Below are 26,977 nucleotides of genomic sequence, written 5' to 3'. Positions count from 1 at the left end.
CCACAGAGATCTGGCAGGCCAGAAACAGCTGGCAGGAAATATTCAGGGTTCTACATGACAAGAACATGCAGCCAAGAATACTCTATCCAGTGAGCCTTTGGTTCAGAATAGGATAAAGAGCTTCTAAGATAGGCAGAAGCTGAAAGAATATGTGACCACCAAACCAGCTCTGCAAGTAATATTAATGGGGACCCTGTAAAAGAAAGAGGAAGCCCAAAGAAATAATCCACAAAAGCAGGGACTGAATAGACATTACAATGACAGTAAATTAACATCTTTCAATAGGTACTCTGAATGTGAATGGGCTAAATGATCCCATCAAAAAACGCAGGGTTTCAGACTGGATAAAAAAATCAAGACCCATCTATTTGCTGTCTACAAGAGACTCATTTTAGATATAAGGACACCTACAGCATGAAAATAAAAGGTTGGAGAACCATTTACCATTCACATGGTCTTCAAAAGAAAGCAGGGGTAGCCATCCTTATATCAGATAAATTAAAGTTTATCCCAAAGACTGCAGTTAAGAGATGAAGAGGGACACTATATCATACTTGAAGGGTCTATCCAACAAGAAGATCTAACAATCATGAATATTTATGCTTCTAATGTGGGAGCTTCCAAGTCTATCAATGAATTAATAACCAAAGTAGGGGCATACTTAGATAATAATACACTAGTAGTAGGAGACTTAAACACGGCACGTTCTGCAAATGACAGATCTTCTAAGCACAACATCTCCAAAGAAACAAGAGCTTTAAATGATACACTACACCACATGGATTTCACAGATATTTACAGAACTTTACATCCAAAAGCAACTGAATACATAGTCTTCTCATGGAACTTTCTCAGAATAGGCCACCCGATACCAAAACATTGGGACTGTCCCCTGCATATTTTCAGACCACAATGCTTTGAAACTAGAACTCAATCACAAGAAGAAATCTGGAAGAAACGCAAACACAGGGAGGAGAAAGACCATCCTGCTGAAAGATGAATGGGTCAACCAGAAAATTAGAGAAGAAATAAAAAGATTCATGGAAACTAATGAAAATGAAGATACAACCATTCAAAATCCTTGGGATACAGCCAAAGCAATCCTAAGCGGGAAATGCATTGCAATACAAGCATCCCTCAAAAGATTGGAAAAAAACTTCAAAGACACAAGCTAACCTTGCACCTAAAGGAATTGGAGAAAGAACAGTAAATAAAACCTACACCAAGCAGAACAGAGAGAGTGAAGATTTGAGCAGAACTCAATGAAATAGAGACCAGAAGAACTGTGGAACAGATCAACAAAACCAGAGGTTGGTTCTTTGAAAGGAAGAATAAGATACGTAAACCATTAGCCAGCCTTTTAAAAAACAAAGGAGAAAAGACTCTAATTAATAAAATCACGAATGAAAAAGGAGAGATCACCACCAATACCAAGGAAAACCTAACCAAAGAGATAAAGGATTTATACCCTAACAACTACAGAACACTTCTGAAAGAAATCCAGGAAGACACAAAGAGATGGAAAAATATTCCATGCTCATGGATTGGAAGAATTAATATTGTCAAAATGTCTATGCTAACCCAGGGCGATTTACATTCAATGCTTTCCTATCCACATACCATGGACTTTCTTCACTTTCTTCAGAAAGCTGGAATAAATAATCTTAAGATTTGTGTGGAATCAGAAAAAACCCCGAACAGCTAGGGGAATATTGAAAAAGAAAACCAGAGCTGGGGACATCACAATGCCGGATTCCAAGTTGTCTTACAAAGCTTTGATCATCAAGACAGTGTGGTACTGGCACAAAACCAGACAAATAGATCAATAGAACAGAAGAGAGAATCCAGAAATGGGCCCTCGAATCCATGGTCAAATTATATTTGACAAAGCAGCAAAGACTATCCACTGGAAAAAGGACGCTCTCTTCAATAAATGGTGCTGGGGGGGATCCCTGGGTGGCGCAGTGGTTTGGCGCCTGCCTTTGGCCCAGGGCATGATCCTGGAGACCCGGGATCGAATCCCACATCAGGCTCCCGGTGCGTGGAGCCTGCTTCTCCCTCTGCCTATGTCTTTGCCTCCCTCTCTCTCTCTCTGTGACTATCATAAATAAATAAAAAATAATAATAATAAAATAAATAAATAAAATAAATGGTGCTGGGAAAACTGGACAGCCACGTGCAGAAGAATGAGACTAGACCACTCTCTTGCACCACACGCAAAGATAAACTCAAAATGGAGGAAAGATCTAAACGTGAGACAGGAATCCATCAGAATCCTAGAGGAGGGATCCCTGGGTGGCGCAGTGGTTTGGCGCCTGCCTTTGGCCCAGGGCGCAATCCTGGAGACCCAGGATCGAATCCCACGTCGGGCTCCCGGTGCATGGAGCCTGCTTCTCCCTCTGCCTGTGTCTCTGCCTCATTCTCTCTCTCTCTCTGAGTATCACAAATAAATAAAAATTAAAAAAGAAAAAAAAAAGAATCCTAGAGGAGAACACAGGCAACAGCCTTTGTAAACTCGGCCACTGCAGCTTCTTGCAAGATAGATCTATGAAGGCAAAGGGAAACAATAGCAAAAATAAACCATTGGGACCTCATCAAGATAAAAATCTTCTGCACAGCAAAAGAAACAGTCAACAAAACTAAAAGATAACCTACAGAATGGGAGAAGTTATTTGCAAATGACCTATCAGGTAAAGGGCTAGTATCCAAGATCTATAAAGAACTTAGTACACTCAACAGCAAAGAAACAATCCAATCATGAAATGGGCAAAAGACATGAGCAGAAATTTCACCAAAAAAGACATACAAATGGCCAACGAGCACATGAGAAAACACTCCACATCACTTGCCATCAGGGAAATACAAATCAAAACCACAATGAGATACCATGTCACACCAGTGAGAATGGGGAAAATTAACAAGACAGGAAACAACAAATGTTGCAGAGGAGGTGGAGAAAGGGGAACCCTCTTGTACTGTTGGTGGGAATGTGAACTGGTGCAGCCACTATGGAAAACTGTGTGGAGGTTCCTCAAAGAGTTAAAAATAGAGCTACCCTATGACCCAGCAATAGCACCACTCGGGATTTACCCCAAAGATAGAGATGCAGTGAAAAACCGCGACACCTGCACCCCAATGTTTATAGCAGCATTTTCCAGAATAGCCAGACGGTGGATGCAGCCTGAGTATCCATCAAATGATGAATGGATATAGAAGATGTGGTCTATATATAAAATGGAATATTACTCAGTCCCTAGAAATGACAAATAACCAGCATTTGCTTCAATGTGCACGGAACTTCAATGTGCATGGAACAAACTAGGGGTGGTGGAAGGGGAGGAGGGCAGGGGGTGGGGGTGAATGGGAGACGGGCACTGAGGGGGGCACTTGACGGGATGAGCACTGGGTGTTAGTCTGTATGTTGGTAAATTGAACACCAATAAAAAATAAATTTATTATAAAAACAAGAAGTAAAGAAGAGCAATATAGTAAAGACGTTGAAATCAAACAACTTCAACTTAATCTTAGAAGACGAAACTTGGAATTGAAGGGTGTAAAAAATAATTTGAATCAGGTAAATTTTTGGCAGTAATTGTATATTTCCATCAATATTATTTATAGTATCCCTTTGATATAATACATATTGTTAGGCTTCAAATAGATTAAACATTTCATTTTAACCTAATAGCAACCATGATCTTTGTAGCCACAATTACTACCTTATTGGAATTCTTGGCCTCTCACATATGCCCTATGTATATATTTTGAATGAAGGGATGGAAGGTAAAATGAGATAAATGTTATATTGATTTATTGATTTATGGAATTGTATTTATTTTTACACAGAGCATGGGCTGGGGGGAAAGGAGTAGAGGGAGAGGGAGGGAAATGAATCTCCAGCAGACTCTGGTTCTGAGTCTCATGATCTGAGTCTCCAGCTTCACCTGGTTCGGAGTCTCGTGATCGTGAGATCATGACCTGAGCCATAAAAAGAGTTGGACACTTAACCCACTGAGCCCCCAGGTGTCCCAGTTTTGAATTTTTTAATGTTGAAATATGAGCTAGATTTCCTTGAGATGCTGATGAAGCTAGTTAAATGTTTTACACAGAAATTTTATTTCACAATACTATGTCTACTTGTATTTTTACTCTATGGTACATTTTGCTGTCATTTAATTTAAAATTTGAATTATTCATTGAGGATGAAAAGCCTTGTTATAAAAAAGGCCACTCTTGAACATTTTTTTTTAAGTTCTCTTAAGCCTTTTGACTTTTTTTTTTAATGATAAGATCCAAAATCCTAATGAAAATGTGTCTCTAGGTTATAGAAGAGCAAAATGATGTTCAGAGGCAGCTTTCGCGAGAACAGAATGCCCAGAGTATTACATGATGGAATACTATTTTTTTTTGTATATTTGTTATTGGAGTTCGATTTGCCAACATACAGCATAACACCCAGTGCTCACCTGTCAAATGCCCCCTCAGTGACCGTCACCCAGTCTCCCCACCCCCCGCCCACCTCCCCTTCCACTATCCCTTGTTCATTTCTCAGAGTTAGGAGTCTCTAATGTGTTGTCACCCTCTCTACTTTTTCCCACTGATTTTCTCTCCTTTCCCCTATAATCCTTTTCAGTATTTTTATAGTCCCCATAGAGTGAAACCATATGATGTTTGTCTGTCTATGATTGACTTACTTCACTCAGCTCTTCTTTACTTCTTAATTGCTCCTTAATATTTATATATAAAATTTCAGCACTTCTTCTTTTTTCTTTTTCTTGTTTTAAGGTCAATCTGCAAATGCATGTGTTCATTTTAAAATTTGTTTTGTTAGCAATAAAACTTTTATTTTATGATCTGGTTCCACATATGTTGGTTCATTATCCAAAGGAAATTTTTCTGTTCTCAATTTTTTTCCCTTTCTAGGGCTCATGTTTTTCAATTTATCACTTCAATATCTTCAAAAAGATATATAGTTTAAAAGAAGCAATGAGAAAGCATTTTGCAACTTAGTAAGTTTTAGTCAGTAATAACTCTGGGAGATGTTGTAAGCAAAGGAATTCTGAAATTATTTAAGAAAGGGTTCAAAATTGTCATTTTTCTCCACAAAGTCATAATTACACTTCAATTAAGACAAATCATTTCATTACTAATTAAAAAGAGAAGTTGCTGTTTATCAACAATTTTATAAATTCACTAGAAATACATTTTTATTTCACAAAACATCACAGGTACCTCTAAAAATGATCTTCAGTGTAAGACAGCATCAGCAGATGTCGTTTACACACCATACACCTGCAGATGACTCTGATCCAGCACTAGACTAGGGAGCCTAAAATCTATTGCCCATGCTTTTTATGTTTCTTATTCTGTAATATTCTCAACCTTGTTGATCATTATGTATTTTATAAATCATTTGAAAACTCCTTTGAAAACATCACAGGATCCATATTAATTAAGTAAAGAATAGAGTAAGATGTGCTTTCAGCATAGACTTTTGAATTAATTTTCTTTATATATGTGAGAAATGTTAAAAAAAACTTAACCATTAATCATTTTTCCATTTTACTTTTTAACCCCTGCATATGTTAAGAATAAACCAATTTTTCTGTCTTGAGAAAAATTGGCCATTTCACACTCTGTTGGGGGGCATATAATATAAAATTCCCTGAGAACAATTTAAAAATATGGATCAGAGACCTCTACTAAATATTTTTATACATTAACACAATACTATATTAAAGAATTTATTCCAATTAACCAAGACTGTAGAAACAGAATTAAATAAAAGACATTCCTTATAGCATTAATTAAACTATAGGAAAATGGAAAACAACCAAAATTCAATTTGTTAAATAATGAGGTTTACATATGATGGACTTCTACATGGTCATTAAAATTATGCTTTAGAATATACATTAAATTATTAGAAGTATTCACTGTTAAAACCTTGCAGTATTATTTCAAAGAATCTCACACTTTACAACTTTTTTTAAAAAAAAAATTGGAGTTCAATTTGCCAACATACAGCATATCACCCAGTGCTCACCCCGTCAAGTGCCCCCCCTTAGTGCCCATCAGCCAGTCACCCCAGCCTCCACTCACCTCCCTTTCCACTACACCTTGTTCGTTTCCCAGAGTTACGTGTCTCTCATGTTCTGTCACCCTCACTGATATTTCCCTCTCATTTTCTCTCCTTTCCCCTTTATTCCCTTTCATTAATTTTTATATTCCCCAAATGAATGAGACCATATAATGTTTGTCCTTCTCCGATGGACTTATTTCACTCAGCATAATACCCTCCAGTTCCACCCACGTGGAAGCAAATGGTGGGTATTTGTCGTTTCTAATGGCTGAGGAATATTCCATTGTATATACATAGACCACTGCTTCTTTACCCATTCGTCTTCTGATACTTCACATTTCTAATGGAGTTTCCTTCCCTATAAAATCCCAGAAGGCAAATTAGCAATTACAAAACTTCTCCTACACATCTGCAGCATAAAAGTAAGTATTTCAAGGGGTTCCTGGCTGGCTCAGTTGACAGAGCATGTGACTCTTGATCTCAGAGTTGTGAGTTCAAGCCCCACGCTGAGTGTGGAGTCTATTAAAAAAAAAAAAAAAAGTAAATAGTTGAAATATTTCCTTAAAACCAAGATGTCATACCTTAAACTGTAGAGTTCTCGTTCCCATTCCACTTTTTGATGCTCTAACTGAGATTTCATTTCTTTTGTTTCTGATAGCAACTGTTCTAGTCCATTGACCTTATATTCCACTTGTAAAATTTTTCTTGTAAGTTGTTCACAGTCTTTTCTTTTTAATTCTATTGATCTTTTGTATTTAAGAATTGCATTCTGGATTGTCAATACGCTAACAGAATCTACACCAGAGGAAAAACAAAAACAGAAATAAAATACAGGAGGCATCAGGGTGGGTCAGGTGGTAAAGCATCCAATTATTGGTTTTGGCTGAGGTCATGATCTCACAGTTGTGGGATTGAACCTGGCACTGGGTGCTGCACTCAGCACAGAGTCTGCTTAAGGTTCTTTACCCCCTCGTTCCCTCCCTCTCTGTTCCTCTCCCCATCTCCTGCTCATGCTCTCTCACAAATTTGTTCTTTTAAAAAGTAAAATAAAACAATATGAGTATTTTTTGCATATAAGGGACCGAGCATGTTCACATTAACTCATTCATACATGAAATAAATATTGAGTAACTTCAACGTAAAGAGATTATACCAGGTGCCTGGGTGGCTCAATCGGTGGGTGTCTGCCTTCGGCTCAGGTCATGATCTTGGTGTCCTGGGATCAAGCCACATGGTGGGCTCCCTGCTTAGTAGGGAGTCTGCTTCTCCCTCTTCCTCTGCCTCTCTCCCTGCTCATGCTCTCTCTCTCAAATAAATGAATAAAATCTTATTATCAATAGAACTTTAAAATCTTTTAAAAAGAAAAGAAAACATGACTGAAACCTTTCTAAACTGAATGAAAACTATAATCCCACAGACCCACAAAGGATCTGGCTAGGAGAGAAGAAATGGAAGTAAACTATTGTAATTTTAAAAAAAGATTTTATTTATTTATTCATGAGAGACATGGAGAGAGAGAGAGGCAGAGACACAGGCAGAGGGAGAAGCAGGTTCCCTGAGATAGCCTGATGTGGGACTTGATACAAGGACCCTGGGATCACACCCTGAGCCAAAGGTAGATGCTCAACCACTAAGCTACTCACGTGTTCCCTATTGGAATTTTCTTAAACTACATATAATGTGGTATAACACTACAAGAAGGTGGACTGTGATGCTTGAGTCATATGCTTTAAACCCTAAAGCAATCACTAAAATAGCAAATCTTAAGCTTTGTTAAGTAATAAACAAAGCCCATACATACACATATGTGTATATTTATATATAAGTATAAATTGAACTCGTAAAAATTAGTTTATTAATCTAAAAGAAAGCAGAAAGCAAAGAAAATGGGAACAAAGCAGGTCAAACGGAAAGCAAACAGGATGAGAGATTTATATCAACTGTATCAATAATCAGAGTAAATGAAAATTGTCAAAAAATAAAAGAAAGAAAGAAAATGGTCTAAAAGCCTCGATTAAAAGGCAGACTGTCAGAATGGATAAAAATGTAAGAGACAACCATAGGCTGCCTATAAAAAATTCAATTTATATGTAAAGACACACACACACAAATTAAAATAAATAAATAAATAAATAAATAAATAAATGTAAAGACACAAATTTGTGAAAAGGACAAAAATAAGGATATACCACACTCACACTTGACAAAAGAAGGCTGAGCTTGAGTAGCAATATTAATGCCAGGCAAAATAGATTTCAAAGCAATATATATTCTCGTGATGTATAAGGTCATTTGTTAATGATGAAAGGGTCGACAAATAAGCATAACAAACCTAAATGCTTTTGAATCTATTAATAACATCAAAATACATAAGGCAAAAATCAACAGAACTGCAAAGAGAAACAGGCAAATTTACAATTTTAGTCTGAGATTTTAATAGGCAGAAAATCATCAAGGATATAGAAGACTTGACCACCACCATCTTTCTCAAGTATCCATGGAGCATTTACCAAAAGAGATTATATTCTGGGTCATAAAATAAACCTTAATAAAGGGAGTTAAGTCAAAAGGATTGAAGTCATGAAAGTGTGTTCTGTGACCACAAAGTGATCAAATTAGAAATGAAGAACAAACCTACCTCTGGAAAATACTCAAATACTTGCAAACTGATTAATAATGCACATCTAAATAACCCCTGGGTCTGGGTACCTAGGTGGCTCAATGGATTAAGTGTCTGCCTTTAACTCTGGTCATGATCTCCGGGTCCTGGGATTGAGCCCCATGTTGGGCTTCCCACTCAGAGGGAAGGACGCTTACCCCTCTGGACCTCCCTTCGCCTATGCGCTCTCTTTCTCTCTCTCTCCTTCTCTTTCAAATACATAAAAATCTTTTAAAAACCCTTGGAATAAAGAAGTAATGAAAAAAGAAATTACAAAGTATCACATATTGAATGAAAATAAAAACATAATATGTTAAAAATTTCTGGAATCCTCCAAGAATAGCACTCATCTCACCATTTATAGCACTGAGGTATATATTAAAAAGAGAAGGAGGCGGGGCAAGATGGCAGAAAAGTAGGGTCCCGAAGTCACCAGTCCCCACCAACTTACCTAGATAACTTTCAAATCATCCTGAAAACCTATGAATTCGGCCTGAGATTTAAAGAGAGAAGAGCTGGAATGCTACAGTCAGAAGAGTTTGCGCTTCTATCAAGGTAGGAAGACGGAAAAACATAAAGAAATAAAAAAGCATCCAAGGGGGAGGAGCCCCCATGAGGAGCCAGGCAAAGGCCATGCAGCTAGTGCCCCCAGGACAGGAAAGCCCAGTCCTGGAGAAGCAGAAACTTTACCAATCTTCCTGGAAGGAAAGGCGCTTGCAGGGAGCTCGGGCAGGATCCCAGAAGGGGTACAGATGCCCTCAGGCTCCCAGGGGCACTAAAAGAGCAACTGCACTCTGGGGGAGATCCCTCCACACACTACAGGCTGAGCTCCCTAAAGGGCTGGACGCCGCGCCCAGTGGGGCCCCGGGAGCAGCTCAGGTGGCGGCCACTGTGCGGCCCCGGGAATGTGATTCCAGCGGTGCAGACCCCAGAACCCAGGGCATCGGGGACACAGCCCAGGATCCGGCACTCCCCCCGGGGCAGGTAGAGGCCGGGAGGATACAGGGCAGCAAGGATGCTCCTGCTGCCACGCGGCCCCGAGCTGTGCAAATCTACGCCCCCTGCCCCCGGACCACCCAGGCCCCTGCGGACTGGGAGCTGTGGTAGTTACTGTGGGAGCTGACTCAAGAGATGGAGAGCTGGCTGCCGCCACTCTTGTTGTTCCTCCTGCTGTCACCTTGTACCTGGGACTGAACAGGAGCTTCACAGGATAAACAGCTTGCACTGAGCCCTGCACCTGGCAAGGGGCTGGGCAGCTCCCCCAGGTGCACACACCTGAGAATCACCACAGCGGGCCCCTCCCCCAGAAAACCAGCTGGAAGGACAGGGGAAAAAGCATTGACCAAGCAGCACTGGAAAGTCCCAGGGGAAGTCAAGGGATTTATAGTATATAGAATCAGAGGATACCTCCTCTTGCTTTTTGTTTTCTGTTTGTCCTCCCCCTTGCCCCCCTTTCCTCTCTTTTTCTCCTTTTTCCAGTACAACTTTTTTTTGGCCACTCTGCATTGAACAAAATGACTAGAAGGAAAAACTCACCTCAAAAGAAAGAATCAGAAACAGTCCTCTCTCCCACAGAGTTACAAAATCTGGATTACAATTCAATGTCAGAAAGCGAATTCAGAAACACAATTATAAAGCTACTGGTGGCTCTAGAAAAAAGCATAAAGGACTCAAGAGACTTTATGACTGCAGAATTTAGATCTCATCAGGCAGAAATTAAAAATCAATTAAATAAGATGCAATCCAAACTGGAGGTCCTAACAATGAGGGTTAAAGAGGTAGAAGAACCAGTGAGTGACATAGAAGACAAGTTGATGGCAAGGAAGGAAGCTGAGGAAAAAAAGAGAAAAACAATTAAAGGGTCATGAGGAAAGGTTAAGGGAAACAAATGACAGCCTCAGAAGGAAAAATCTAGTTTAACTTAGGGTTAATAGGGGTTCCAGAGGCCACCGAAAGAGACAGAGGACCAGAAAGCATATTTGAACAAATCATAGCTGGGAACCTCTCTAACGTGGGAAGGGAAACAGGCAACCAGATCCAGGAGATAGAGAGATCGCCCCCTGAAATCAATAAAAACCACTCAACACCTCGATAGTTAACAGTGAAACTTGCAAATTCCAAAGATAAAGAAAAGATCCTTAAAGCAGCAAGAGACAAGAGATTCCTAACCTTTATGGAGAGAAGTATTAGGATAACAGCAGACCTCTCCACAGAGACCTAGCAGGCCAGAAAGGGCTGGCAGGATATAGTCAGGGTCCTAAATGAGAAGAACCTGCAGCCAAGAATACTTTATCCAGCAAGGCTCTCATTCACGATAAAAGGAGAGAGAAAGAACTTCCAAGACAGGCAGGAACTGAAAGAATATGTGACCACCAAACCAGTTCTGAAAGAAATATAAAGGGGGACTCTGTAAAAGAAAGAGGAAGTCCAAGGAAACAATCCACAAAAACAGGGACTGAATAGGTATCATGATGGCACTAAATTCATAACTTTCAAGAGTAACTCTGAACATGAATGGGCTTATTGACCCCATCAAAAGGCGCAGGGTTTCAGACTGGATAAAAAGAGCAAGACCCATCTATTTGCTGTCTATAAGAGACTCATTTTAGACCTAAGAACACCTACAGCCTGAAAATAAAAGGTTGGAGAACCCTTTACCATTCAAATAGTCCTCAAAAGAAACCAGGGATACCTATCCTTATATCATCTAAATTAAAGTTTATCCCAAAGACTGTAGTGAGAGATGAAGAGGGACACTATATCATACTTAAAGGATCTCTCCAACAAGAGGACCTAACAATCATGAGTATTTATGCCCCGAATGCGGGAGCTGCCAAGTATAACAGTCAATTAGTAACCAAAATTAAGACATACTTAGCTAATAGTACACTAAAACGGGGAGATTTTAACATGTCGCTTTCTGTAAATGACACATCTTCTAAGCCCAATATCTCCAAAGAAACAAGAGCTTTCAATGATGCACTGCACCAGATGGATTTCACAGATATTTACAGAACTTTACAGACAAATGCAACTGAATACACGTTCTTCTCAAGTGCACAAGGAACTTTATCCAAAATAGACCACATACTGGGTCACAAATCAGGTCTCAACTGATAACAAAAATCTGAGATTGTCCCCAGCATATTTTCAGACCATAATGCTTTGAAACAGGACTAAATCACAAGAAGAATATTAGAAGAAATGGAAACATGTGGAGGTTAACTACCATCCTGGTAAAAGATGAAAGGGTCAACCAGGAAATTCAGGAAGAATTAAAAAGAGTCATGGAAACTAATGAGAATGAAGATACGACTGTTCAAAATCTTGGGATACAGCAATAGCACTCCTGAGGGGGAAATATATCGCAATATAAGCATCCCTCAAAAAACTGGAAAGAACCCATATGTAAAAGCTAATCTTGTATCTAAAGTTGCTGGAGAAAGAACAGCAAATAAAACCTACACCCAGCAGAAAAAGACAATAAAGATTTGAGCAGAACTCAATGAAATAGAGAGTCGAAGAACTGTGAAACAGATCAACAAAACCAGGAGTTGGTTCTTTGAAAGAATAAGATACACGAACCATTAGCCAGCCTTATTTTTTAAAAATTTTTTATTTATTTATGATAGTCACACACACACACACACACACACACACACAGAGGCAGAGACATAGGCAGAGGGAGAAGCAGGCTCCATGCACCAGGAGCGCGACTTGGGATTCGATCCCGGGTCTCCAGGATCGCGCCCTGGGCCAAAGGCAGGCGCTAAACCACTGCACCACCCAGGGATCCCCATTAGCCAGCCTTATTAAAAACAAGAGAGAAAAGACTCAAATTAGTCACAAATAAAAATGGAGAGATCACCACCAATACCACGGAAATACAAACGATTTTAAACACTTAGTATGAGCAGCTATACACGAATAAATTAGGCAATCTAGAAGAAATGGGACTCATTTCTGGAAAACCACAAACTAGCAAAACTGGAACAAGAAGAAATAGAAAGTCCAAAAAGGCCAAACACCAGGGAGGAAATTGAAGATATCATCAAAAACCTCCCAAGACACAAAAGTCCAGGGCCAGATGGCTTCCCAGGGGAATTCTATCAAACATTTGTAGAAGAAACAATACCTAGTCTACTAAAGCTGCTCCAAAAGATAGAAAGAGATGGAGTACTTCCAAACTCATTCTATGAGGCCAGCATCCCCTTAATTCCAAAACCCAAGACCCCACCAAAAAGGAGAGGTAGAGAGAATAAGCCTGATGAACACAGATGCAAAAATGCTCAACAAGATAGTAGCCAATAGGATCCAAAAATACATTAGGAAGATTATTCACCATAACCCAGTAGGATTTATCCCCGGGATGCAAGGCTGGTTCACCACTCGTAAAGCAATCAATGTGATTGATCATATCAAGAAGAGAAAAAACAAGAACCATACGACCCTCTCAATAGAGGCAGAGAACGCATTTGACAAACTACAGCATCCATTCCTGATCAAACCTCTTCAGGGTGTAGGGATAGAGGGAACATTCCTCAGCATCTTAAAAGCCATCTATGAAAAGCCCACAGCAAATATTATTCTCAATGGGGAAGCACTGGGAGCCTTACCCCTAAGATCAGGAACAAGACACGGATGTCCACTCTCACCACTGCTATTCAACAGAGTACTAGAAGTCCTAGCCTCAGCAATCAGAAAACAAAAAGAAATTAAATGCATTCACACTGGCAAAGAAGTCAAATGCTCCCTCTTTGTGGTTGACATGATACTGTACATAGAAAACCCAAAAGACTCCACCCCAAGACTGCTAGAACTCATACAGCAATTCAGCAGTGTGGCAGGATACCAAATCAATGTCCAGAAATCAGGGGCATTTCTATACACTAACAATGAGACTGAAGAAAGAAATTAAGGGGTCAATCCAATTGACAACTGCACCCAAAACCATGAGATGCCTAGGAATAAACCTAACCAAAGAGGTAAAGGATCTCTACCCTCAAAAGTATAGAACACTTCTGAAGGAAATTGAGGAAGACACAAAGAGATGGAAAAATATGCCATGCTCATGGATTGGAAGAATGAATATTGGGAAAATGTCAATGGTACCCAGGGAAATTTATACATTTAATGCAATCCCTATCAAAATACCATGGACTTTCTTCAGAGAGTTGAAACAAATCATCGGAAGAGTTGTATGGAATCAGAAAAGACACCGAATAGCCAGGGGAATATTAAAAAAGAAAACCAGAGCTGGGGGCATCAAAGTGCCAGATTTCAGGGTGTACCACAAAGCTGTGATCATCAAGACAGTGTGGTACTGGCACAAAAACAGACACCTAGGAAAATGAAAAAGAATAGAGAATCCAGAAATGGGCCCTCGACTCTATGGTCAAGTTATATTCGACAAAGCAGGAAAGACTATCCACTGGAAAAAAAGTCTCTTCAATAAATGGTGCTGGGAAAACTGGACAGTCACGTGCATAACAATGAAACTAGACCATTCTCTTAAACTATACACTAAGAAAAACTCAAAATGGATGAAAGATCTAAATGTGAGACAGGAATCCATCAGAATCCTAGAGGAGAACACAGGCAACACCCTTTTTGAACTTGGCCACAGCAACTTCTTGCAAGATACATCCATGAAGGCAAGAGAAACCAAAGCAAAAATGAACAGCAAAATAAACAGTCAACAAAACTAAAAGACAGCCTCCAGAATGGAGAAGATATTGGCAAATGACCTATCAGATAAAGGGCTAGTATCCAAGATCTATAAAGAACTTAGTAAATTCAACAGCAAAGAAACAAACAATCCAATCATGAAATGGGCAAAAGACATCAACAGAATTTTCACAGAGGAAGACATAGACACGGCCAACAAGCACATGAGGAAATGCTCCGAATCAGGGGCCATCAGGGAAAAAGAAACAACAACCACAATGAGATACCACCTCACACCAGTAAGAATGGGGAAAATTAACAAGACAGGAAACAACAAATGTTGGAGAGGATGCGGAGAAAAGGGAACCCTCTTACACTGTTGGTGGGAATGTGAACTGGTGCAGCCACTCTGGAGAACTGTGTGAAGATTCCTCTAAGACTTAAAAATAGATCTACCCTATGACCCAGCAGCTGCACTGCTGGGGATTTACCCAAAGATCCAGATGCAGTGAAATGCCGGGACACCTGTACCCCAATGTTTATAGCAGCAATGTATAGTAGCCAAACTGTGGAAAGAGCCTTGGTGTCTTTCGAAAGATGAAAGGATAAAGAAGATGTGGTCTATGTATATGATGGATTATTACTCAGCCACTAGAAATGACAAATACCTACCATTTACTTCGACATGGATGGAACTGCAGGGTATTATGCTGAGTGAAGTAAGTCAATCGGAGAAGGACAAACATTATATGGTCTTATTCATTTGGGGAATATAAAAAATAGTGAAAGGGAATAAAGTGGAAAGGAGAGAAAATGAGTGAAAATATCAGGGACGGTGACAGAACATGAGAGACTCCTAATTCTCGGAAACAAACACGGCATGGTGGAAAGGGAGGTGGGCGAGGGGTTGGGGTGACTGGGTGATGGGCACTGAGGGGGGGCACTTGATGGGATGAGCACTGGGTGTTATGCTATCTGTTGGCAAATTGAACTCCAATTTAAAAAATAATAAGATATCAAAAACAAAAACAAAGATTTATCAACACTTGACAAATAAGAAATAAACCTAACTTTTTAAATGACAAAAATTTTGACAGCTCAATGAAGATATACAGATGTTAAATAAGCTCAACATTATCAGTTATTAGGGAAATGTATATTACAACCATAAATGTATATATTTATACACATATATATGTATTTATGTGTGTGTGTGTGTATACATATATACACCATACCCATCCATGGCTACGATTAAAAAACTGATCATACTAAGTACTGATAAATATAGATGGAGGAGTTAGAAACCCTCACACACTGCTGGTGGGTTTAGAAAATAGTACAATGACTTTAGAAAACAATTTGGCAGTTTCATAATAAGGCAATATGAAGAGACAGGAGACTAAGAGTGATGGATATGTTAACTGTCTAAATTACAGTTATGGTTTCACATGTGTATATATATGACAAAACTATCAAATTATATACTTCATACACGTGCAGTTTACCTAACTAGGGCTGTTGGAGAAAGAAAGCCTCTATTATATGAAAAACCATCTAAGACAGTGGCTGAGACATGGATGGAAAGATGGATATGAAACCATACAAGATGAAGCTAGTGGCCTATGGTCTTTCACCTCATAGCATTAAGTAGTAATAGCTAAGCTTTAAGCAAGGGGGTAACGTGATGAAATGTAAATTTTTAAAAATGTATAGTAATTATGGTTGCAGTGTACACCAAGATCCTGAGAGGTGGAATGGCAGGGAAAACAGTCCTGAGGTTAGCTCAGTAATCTAGGAGAAAAATAATGGTAACCTGACCTTGGGTGAAGACACAGAAGAGAAGCAGAGTTCACAAACACATCAAGTGTGCCATTCCCACGTGGACAACCATAATGGAAATTATAGTTCTTTTTTTTTTAATTTTTATTTATTTATGATAGTCACACACAGAGAGAGAGAGAGAGAGAGGCAGAGACATAGGCAGAAGGAGAAGCAGGCTCCATGCACCGGGAGCCTGACGTGGGATTCGATCCGGGTCTCCAGGATCGCGCCCTGGGCCAAAGGCAGGCGCCAAACCGCTGCGCCACCCAGGGATCCCTGGAAATTATAGTTCTTTGGCTGAGAGTATTCAATAGTTCTCTATTTTAATATAAAACATACTTCTGAGATGAGTAGCTCTATAACTCCTCAGTGTTGTGTGGCGCAGCGCTAGACGAGATGTGCACATATTACTACAACCATATATACAGAAAAAGGCTTTATATTTATACGACGGCCCTACCTTTACAATCCATGCCAAGTTCAATGAGCAACAGGGAACTCTTATAATCAGAGTATTGCAACTTGCAATCCTCTGAAGCTGTTTCAGATGACTGAGTTAAGTCATCAAGATGCTCGTCATCAAGATGCTCCGCAGAATTCACTTGCTTTTTGACCTACAAATAAATAATACTATTTCAAAATGTCATCCAAATATTTATAAAATATACTAAGTGTAGAAAGATGATAAATATCCATCTTTTTATAAAAGCAAAAACATAGGTACTTTTTAAAAGAACTGATTTTTATCAAAAAGACCTTTATCAATAATTGGTGTTTCTGAATAATTTTTTCACAGCAGATGTCTATACAACAAAGGAAAATTTTCATTTTTTCACTATGCGTTTCATAAAGTAATTTTTTTTACCACGGAATAATGTTTCTGATAAATATGAAATATCAAAATAATATAATAAAAATATATCATGAATGAAATAGAATTATAATATAATAAAAATATATCATAAATGAAATAGAATTATATATTTTGTTTGTTTGTCTACCTTGTTCTTTTCCTTAGATGTTTTCTTTGCAGGTCTAAAAAGAGGAAGGATTCTTTTCAGGAAAATATTAAATACTTAAAATACAAAGAATATTTAAAGCATATCTAAGCAATATTAATAGCAATATTAACAAAGTATTAAATTTAGATCAAAATTGCAAAAGTAAAGGAAAATCATAATGTTACTTACATTATTTGATAGGGGTAAATATACCACATTTTTTGTTGTCATTTTCAATAAAAACAAGTTTTCACTAAATCAATTTGGAAAGTGCAAACTGTTTTTTTAATGACATAAGCCCTTTTTAAATAATCGTGATATTAGTGTTTTGAAGTTTTACTGTGCAACTACTATGCATTATTTGGGACAGTTTACATATCCTAAAGGGGTTTTAGGCCTTACACAAACCGTATGAAGTAGGCAATTATACTGGGTATCTTTTCACAGGAAGCAAATGAGGCACAGAAATTCTAAGGAACTTCCCCAAGCCCATACACCTGGTAGGAGCAGACCACCCAGAACTCAAGTCCAGGAAATGTCCCTTCCAAACATGTGTTTTAAAATATGTGGTAAAAGTAAGTTAAGTATTTCTAAGTAATGTGATACCAATTGAATCTATAGTATTATTCCATTTCTAGCTATAATTATTCTAGAAATAATTTCTGAATCTTACATACATTTTTAATTTTTTATTTTTTTAAAAGATTTTATTTATTTATTCCTTCACTAGAGAGACACACAGAGAGAGACAGGCAGAGACATACAGAGGGAGAAACAGGTTCCCCCACAAGGAGCCTGGTGTCGGACCCCAGGATCACGCCCTGAGCCCAAGGCAAGACACTCAACTGCTGTGCGACCCCGGCATCCCACACACATTTTTTAATTAAAACACTTCATACCTAGGCAGTATTGAAAATCTACTTTCAATAAACTAAAGATTTAATTCGTCTAAAGAAGTTCATTAATGGGCATTCCTTTACTCATTCAAATGTTCATTCATGGATTCAACAATTACTCATGAAGCACACAATATGTGTCAATGACGCTGCTGGTACAGTAACTGTGGCTCTTGTAATTTAGAACTTTATAATCCAAAAGTAATAATCTATGATAGATGAATAGTTTTTCAATTGTAAATAAACATATTGTAAATAAACAAAACCATTCCCCTTTCCCCAGAACCTAAACAAATATTAATTTAATATAATCAGATACTCCAAAGCCCCTCACAAAATCATAGCTATTCATGATACTGTCAAAGGTACTGAATACCTTAAAACCTATCAAGAAATGATTAGTTCTATTCAGAATCGCCTATGTGTCTGTATATTTACTATTTTATATATATATATATTTTTTTCAATCGATGAAGGAAAGTATCTGAATATTCAATTATATGAGAATACTGCACGGTGGAACTGATTCTAAATAAACAACCTCTTACCACAAAACTCATATCCTAATCTGGGGGTCCTGGGATCGAGTTCTGCTTTGGGCTCTCCACAGGGAACCTGCTTCGCCCTCTGCCTATGTCTCTGCCTCTCTCTCTCTGTCTCTCACAAATAAATACATGAAATCTTAAAAAAAAAAGTCACTCCTCCTCATCCTAACCTTTCAAGTGGTGTTTTTGATATACTTGAGTATTTCTTCCCTCAGCCTGTACGACACTATATTACAGTGTTTTACTTATATAATAATCATAGTTAACGTTCCTTCAGAGGGAAATAAAGAATTTATGGGATTTTACCTTCTTTCATCCTGATCCATTTTACTTAGACTGTTGTCATTACTCACTCGTAGTAGACTACCAGTTAGGGAATCGGCCTCCTCAAAGCCTGGTGTAATCACAGATGCTTTTGATGCCCACTTTACATTTTTATCTTTCTTTATTTCCATGATAGACAAACCAGGATCATTACTTAAAACAAAAATCCAGTTAAAATATCCATTAGAAAGCCAATATTTTCTAATAATTTTACTGGTAAGGAATAAAAAAAATTTTTTGTAAACATCTGTTACCCATCTGAATTCATTTATTAATTCATAGAACAGTTATGAAGTGCAACCATATGCAAGGAAATACACATATACAATTATGATACAATGTCATTTGTGGGGACAAAACTGCCTGTGTAGGACCTGTGGAATCAAGTGCCATTCACCAAGGCACGGGGGAAAAGTCTCATCTGCCCATGCATCGGGTAACAGGCATACGCACTACACACCCAGCTGTGGATCCGGCAAAAGCCCATAAATTGGCGCCACCCTCACCCTCACAGCCACCATCTGGGAGCCCCTGGAAAACACTTAGATAATCACCCATGGGGGTAGAGAGTCTTCGTGGAAAACCAGCTTTCCTATAGAGAAGTTCTAGCACATCACCAGAGCAAAACAATCAGGTTTGGACACATGGGAGCGGTAGTCATTAAAGACTGGAGGAGGTGACTGCTACTTCAAAGGCAAAGACAGCAATGCAAAAGGATATGACAAAATCAAGGAAATATGACACCAACAAAGGATTACAATAATCTTCCTGTAATCAATCTCAGACACATGGAGATCTGTAATTTATCCAAGAAAGATTTCAAAATCTCAGTCTTAAGGAAATTCAAGGAGCTACCAGAAAACACAAAAAGCCAATTCAGGGGTGCCTGGGTGGGTCAGGCAATTAAGTGTCTGACGCTTGATTTCATCTCAGGCTATGATCTCAGGGTCATGAGATTGAGCCCTGCATCAGGCTTACACTCAGCACAGTGTCCCTCTCCCTCTGCTATTCCCCCCTAGCTCACACACTTTCTCTCGCTAAAATAAATGAATAAAATCTTTAAAAAACAGTTAATTCAATAAAATGAGGAATACACTACATAAACAAAATGAGAAGTTTAATGAATAGCTGGAAGGGCTTAGTCAGTTTAAGTGTCTGACTTGGTTTTGGCTCAGGTCATGATCTCAAGGTTGTGGAATCACCCCCAGGTCTGCTTGAGATCCTCTCTCCATCTCTTTCTCTCTCTCCCCACTTGTCTTCTTTCTTTCTTTCTTTCTTTCTTTCTTTCTTTCTTTCTTTCTCTCTCTCTCTCTCTCTCTCAAATAAATACATTTTTAAAAATAATTTTAAAGGGACAAAGAAAAAGAAAATGTTTTGGTAACTTGTGCATACTTTTAGCCTAGTATCTAATCCTAATACAAAAAGCTAGATTTACCAACAGAAAATTATATATATTTTTTCATGGACTAAATGCATGCAAGAAAATATTATGAGCATATAGCTATGTAAATTTACAAAAAGACTGAATTTTCCCATAGGAGATTATCGGTTGAATAACTTTAGGGCACTGAAAACAAAAACAAAACCAGCAATTACTGTTTTAAAACTGCCATACAGATAACTCTTCTAGTTAAATTAAACATCCAAAAAAGATGGATCTTCCTGAAAGCAATTATTAAACAATTCTTCTCGACCCAAATTTCAGAAGTAAATCTGTAATTATGGATACGAAATAGCTTTCATTTTGAAAACAGTTAATAGAAGCAACTTTTAAATAGAAAACAACTGGTTAAAGACACCTCAAAGTTATGTTGGCGGGGGAATGCTAACATGCAGCCATGGTAACGAGAACCCATCAGAACCAGTTTTAAATGTTTGTAATGATCAATGCCATCTGTCCTCACTCACTAGCCAACCAATGTCAGCTTCTCCCTCATGAAGTATAGCCAATGTGGGACAAAATCACTCCAATACGCATGCCTTGAATGCCAACCAATCAACAACAGTCTTACCCAAATTACCATGGTGGCTTCAGATGATGACAAACCACTTAATTCTCTGAAAGTCTCCCAAGTCTTAAACTCCACTTTTCCTGAAACTGTATATAGAAAGCGAAGACTACTCTGTCAGAAAAGACTGTAAGTGGCCAGCATAGCTCCCTCTTATTAGTCAGCAGTAAATTCCGACTTCACCTTTATATTTCAGATATTGAGGGCTCATATCCTCTGGCAAAAATGTTTAAAGTCCTATAATAATTTACCACCATATTTCATTTTCCTTAATGAAACATAAATGAAGTTTGCTCTTCCTTTGTTCCATTCTACTATAATTAAAACTAACATAAATACCAGTAAAAGAATAAGTAGCAAGTAACCACAAGATTAGGCCCAAATAATCCACAAAATGCAGATAACGGACAGGTTAAATTGTCAGAATGGACCCATGCCAACCGTTCTTTCTGTTTAAGTGAGAATTGGTATTATGTTAAAAACAATACACACGGTTTAGTTAAACTCCATTCACTCAACAAACATTTATTGAATAGCACTATATATGCTAGAATGTTCTCTAAGCACTGAGGACACGGCCATAAACAGAAAAAACCCTACTCACGAGGATAGTAAACATAGTAACAATAAACTACACAGTATGAGAGGAGAAAAACTAAAGCAGAGAAATCAAATTTCAATGTGTTGTAGCAAAAGGGGTGGTCGAAATACTAGTCAGGATAAACCAAGAAGGGCCTTGCTGAGAAAGTGACCTTGAAGCAAAAACCAGGGAGAAAAAGAGGGAGCAAGGAGTAAGCCATGAGGATACCTGAGAGAAAAGCACTCCACAGAGAGTTTATAGCAAGTACAGAGGTATGCCTGAAGTGTTTATAATGAGGGTGGGGGGTAAGAATAGTGAGAAATTCAAGTGTGGCTGAACAGAAGGAAAGGGATAGAAAGTAGTTCAAATCAGAGAGACAGAGGGAGGAAAGGATAGGGAGGGACCCGAGATGAACAAGTCACATAAGGCCTTGTAGCTATTAGAAAGAACTTGAGTGAATGGGAGGCCATTAGGTTTTGAGCAGAGGAGGACATAATCTGACTTATGTTTTAATAGATCCACTGTGTTTAGAATTAATGGAAAGTGAATTTTCGAAGATTATATAATATGAAGTCACTATTGAAAAATTTGATGTGGTGCATGTTGAAATATATGCTCTTTAAAATGGAAGAATAAGGGGCGCCTGGTTGGCTCAGTTGGTAAAGCGTCTGCCTTCGGCTCAGATCATGACCCTGGAGTCCCGGGATCAGCCCCACTTCAGGCTCCCCGCTTCTCCCTCTGCCTCTGCCGCTCCCTGCACTCACACACTCTCTCTCTCAAATAAATAATCTTAAAAACATTTTTAAAGGAAAAATAATAGCCTGTATGCAAAGTGCCTGAAAAAGAAGATTCACTGCATTAACAACCTCTTGGTTTATAGCATAGGGATCAAATGTTTATACAGAATATGGGACAAGTTGCCACGTGAAATCTCTTCATAATAATATTCAGATCAATTTGAGAGTCCAACATTTGAGCACTCGTGCATTGGGAACCAAAACCAAAAACCTAATAATTAGCAGTTTTGTTGGTAATAAGGTAGAGTGCCAGTGTAGCAGGTAACTTCCCTTTGCAACTCAGCAGATATTAAAAGTATTCTAAAGTTATTGTAAGACATCAAACCAAACACTTTAAATATACTTTGGGGGATCCCTGGGTGGCTCAGCAGTTTAGCGCCTGCCTCCAGTCCAGGGTGTGATCCTGGAGTCCAAGGATTGAGTCCCACATCAGGCTCCCTGCATGGAGCCTGCTTCTCCCTCTGCCTGTGTCTCTGCCTGCCTCTCTCTCTCTCTCTCTCTCTCTCTCTGTCTCTCATGAATAAATAAAAATAAAAATTAAAAATTTTAAATTTGTTAAACAATCAAAACCCTGCAGACCTAAATTCATTTTCTCAGATAGTTACATGCTGCATTATTTTATAGGTGTGAAAACTTACTTCCTTATGGATGGAGAGTTAGACTCCCTCCAAGTTTTTGATAGATCATCTTAACATATATATGTAACATGTTTATGTAAGTATTCTTAATATATCTGTCATATTTTATAAATATAATAATATATAATAAATGTTCTTAGAATATGTGTGTCTAAGTGTTGACACAAGTCATGTTTTCCTATAGGATCTACTCCTGGCAATGAAGCCGTTGGGATATAGGGACAGCATATATGAAATTTGAAATGCACTGCTACATCACTCTTCAGAAAGGATTTGTCAATTTTCTTCCTCTCTCTCGCTTTTAAAGATTTTTATTTATTTATTCAGGAGAGACACAGAGTGAGGCAGAGACATGGGCAGATGGAGAAGCAGGCTCCTCATGGGAAGCCTGATGCAGGACTCGATCCCACGACCCCGAGATCACAACCTGAGCCAAAGGCAGACGTTCAACCACTTAGCCACTCAGGTGCAACGGATCTGACAATTTTCACCTAACAACAGTGTATGAGAATGACTTTTTCCTTACATTTGCTAACCTAGGTTATTTTTTTTTTAGTTAAATATTTATCACTATGCCTGCAAAACAATTTGATACCTTACTGGTCTTTGCCTCTTTCTGTTTAGCACCCTGGGTGGAATATCTCTACTAAAAATATAAAATGTGTTAAACATGAACATTAGCTCCAAACAGAATTTGTTTTATAGAAAAATAATAATTATCTACTGTTTAAATATTGCTATAGGCTTACCTATCAGAATCTTCATTCTGCGTGGTAGGAAACAGGTGGTTATCAGTTTTTCCAGTCTTTCTTTGTTGAATTAGTCCAGCAGCAGGAGCAGCAGCAGCAGCAGCAGCAGCAACAGCAAGAGCAGTACCAAGAGCAGGAGCAGCAGCAGCAGCAGCAGCAGCATCATATATGTTTTCTGCTCCTTCCATTTTATTACTCGTGTGCTGCTTCCTTTCTTTTCCAGTCTTGAATGGAAATTTGATAGTTACAACTTCATTCATTAAAAAGAACTTTTTTCATTAATTGTATCATTTGACTCTTTAATGTAATTTTAATCAATAAAACTATCTTGCACTGAACTTTATCATTACGTGTAATTGTAATTTTTGGAAATTCTGCTTCATTTCTGTTGGAATAGAACAACATAATTTTCCAGAATTCCAAAAAGGGCTTTCTTAATTTTGTGTTCATATCTACACTTTGTTACCTAACATTCCCAACTTCACCCCATCTGACCAGCAGATACAAAGAAATAAAAAGACACAAAAATCTGTCCTCTTCCGTCTTTACCATCTGGATTTTGCTTACACCGACAGATTCAAAGGATGTGACATTGTGATGCTCCAGGAACAAAGAGGAAGCTTTCCATTTCTGCACTGAGCTATTCTTTCCCCAACTGCCTTTTATAATTCTTTTTTCATTTGGATCCCAGAGCTATCAAAAAAGTCACAGTGTTCATTAAAATATGTGAACCAAAGTTCACCACAACATAAAAGGAGCAAAACTGATATTAGTGTCGAATTTTGGGAAATGAGTAATGCTCCCCAAATTTCACATTCCATAACCATAAAATTTTATAGCTAGAGGGTATAAAAATAATTATCAACTTTAATCCCATTTTCTATTGATAATGGGAATAAAACCAAAAAAGATTACATGATTTGTCCAAAGTTCCTAAAGTGGCATTACCTAGCATCAAAGAGATGATACAATTCCTTGATGCTGAATCAAATAAATGACCCAACAAGTTTATTAATCAGCTATGCTAAAAGTGTGACTTTGGCACAGTAATTTAATACCTTAATTGGGGATGAGGCGCTTAGCTAATTTTTATTTTAAAGGAGGATATCTCTAGATTTTATTTTTCACCTCAAACATCAGTTTTCTCCCTTAGAGTCAAATACTGAAGGTTTGCTGAAAATCTATGCTACCTACATGATAAAAGTCGTATGTGTCAAAATATATCATACTTTATTAAACAAAATGTAAAGGTTTGATTCAACAAAAACACCTGAGAATGATGATTAAACAAACACATATATGTGTATACACACACACACACACACACACACACACACGTGGACACCTGGGTGGCTCAGTCAGTTAAACATCTGCCTTTGGCTCAGGTCATGATCCCCGGGATCTAGGATCAAGACCCGTGCATCAGGCTTCGTGCTCCGCCAGGAGTGTGCTTCTCCCTTTCCCTCCTACACCTGCTCCCATTTGTGTTCTCTCTCTTGGTGTCAAATAAAATCTAAAAAAAAAAAAAAAAAAAATTTTTTTTTTTTTTAATGTAGAGGAGATGCCTGAGTGGCACAGTTAGTTGGACCTCCATCTCTTGATTGCAGTTCAGTTCATGATCTCCTGATCATGGGATTGAGCTCCGCTTCAGGCTCCACCCTCACTGGGGAGTTTGCTTCTCTCCATTTCTCTCTCCCTCTACCCCCTTCACCCTGCTCACACACTCAAATAAATAAGTAAATAAATAAGTAAGTAAGTAAATAAATAAATCCTAAAAGAAAAAAAGGAGTCTGTTAAACTTTATCCCAAGAAGGTAGTAGGAGATGAAGAGGGACACTCTATCATACTAAAGGATCTCTCCAAAAAGACGACCTAACAATCATGAATATGTATGCCCCAAATGCAGGAACTGCCAAGTATAACAATTAATAACCAATGTTAGGACATACTTAGATAATAATACACATATACTTGGTGACTTCAATCTAGTGCTTTCTACACTCGATAGGTCTCCTAAGTACAACATCTCCAAAGAAACAAGCGCTTTAAATGATACACTGGACCAGATGGATTTCACAGATATTTACAGAAATTTACAACCAGACGCAACTGAATACACATTCTTCTCAAGTGCACATGGAACTTTCTCCAGAATAGGCCACATACTGGGTCACAAATCAGGTCTTAAACGATACCAAAAGATTGGGATTGTCCCCTACATATTTTCAGACCATAATGCTTTGAAACTAGAACTAAACCACAAGAAGAAATATGGAAGGATTTCAAACACGTGGAGGTTAACGACCATCCTGCTAAACGATTAAAGGGTCAACCAGAAAATTAGAGAAGAATTAAAAAGATTCCTGGAAACTTATGAGAATGAAGATACAACCGTTCAAAATCTTTGGGAACAGCAAAAGCAGTCCTCAGGGGGAAATACATCGCAAGACCAGCATCCGTCCCCAAACTGGAAAGAACTCAATGCAAAAGCTAACCTTGCACCTAAAGGAGCTGGAGAAGGAACAGCAACGGAAACCTTCAACCAGCAGAAGACAATTAATAAAGATTCGAGCAGAACTCAATGAGATAGAGACCAGAAGAACTGTGGAACAGATCAACAAAAACCAGGAGTTGGTTCTTTGAAAGAATTAATAAGACAGATAAACTATTAGCCAAACTTATTAAAAAGAAGAGAGAGAAGACCCAAATTAATAAAATCATGAACGAGAGGGAGGGATCACCACCAACACCAAGGAAATACAAACGATTTTGAAAACTTAGTATGAGCAGCTTTACGCCAATAAATTAGGCAATCGAGAAGAAATGGGTGCATTCCTGGAAAACCACAAACTACAAAACTGCAACAGGAAGACATAGAAAACCTGAACAGGCCAATAACCAGGGACGAAACTGAAGCAGTCATCAAAAACCTACCAAGACACAAAAGTCCGGGGCCAGATGGCTTCCCAGGGGAATTCTATCAAACGTTTAAAGAACAAACCATACCTATTCCACTAAAGCTGTTATGAAAGATAGAAAGGGATGGAGTACTTCCAAAGTCGTTCTATGAGGCCAGCATCACCTTAATTGCAAAACCAGACACAGACCCCACCAAAAAGGAGAATTATAGACCAATACCCTGATGAACACGGATGCAAAAATTCTCAACAAGATACTAGCCAACAGGATCCGACAATACATTAAGA

General features: G+C 38.4%; 1 protein-coding gene across 2 annotated transcripts in view; it reads right to left on the bottom strand.

Annotated features, from left to right (window-relative positions):
• The window catches only part of LOC140629753 (ankyrin repeat domain-containing protein 26-like), a 207,442-nt gene that overhangs the window by 54,625 nt on the left and 125,840 nt on the right, over window positions 1-26,977 (bottom strand). For both annotated transcript variants that reach the window (XM_072819336.1, XM_072819335.1), the window contains 6 exons: window positions 23,772-23,995; window positions 18,981-19,151; window positions 17,234-17,267; window positions 16,693-16,846; window positions 6,664-6,877; window positions 4,695-4,791 (listed from right to left, as the gene is read on the bottom strand). In XM_072819336.1, coding sequence (XP_072675437.1) covers window positions 4,695-4,791; window positions 6,664-6,877; window positions 16,693-16,846; window positions 17,234-17,267; window positions 18,981-19,151; window positions 23,772-23,995 — 894 coding nt within the window. The remainder of the gene's footprint in view (window positions 1-4,694; window positions 4,792-6,663; window positions 6,878-16,692; window positions 16,847-17,233; window positions 17,268-18,980; window positions 19,152-23,771; window positions 23,996-26,977) is intronic.

The sequence above is a fragment of the Canis lupus genome, unplaced genomic scaffold (assembly GCF_048164855.1).
Source record: "Canis lupus baileyi unplaced genomic scaffold, mCanLup2.hap1 Scaffold_116, whole genome shotgun sequence".
Classification (NCBI taxonomy): domain Eukaryota; kingdom Metazoa; phylum Chordata; class Mammalia; order Carnivora; family Canidae; genus Canis; species Canis lupus.
Note: the sequence above shows the minus strand (reverse complement) of the source record. Positions and strands in the feature narration are given on the sequence as shown.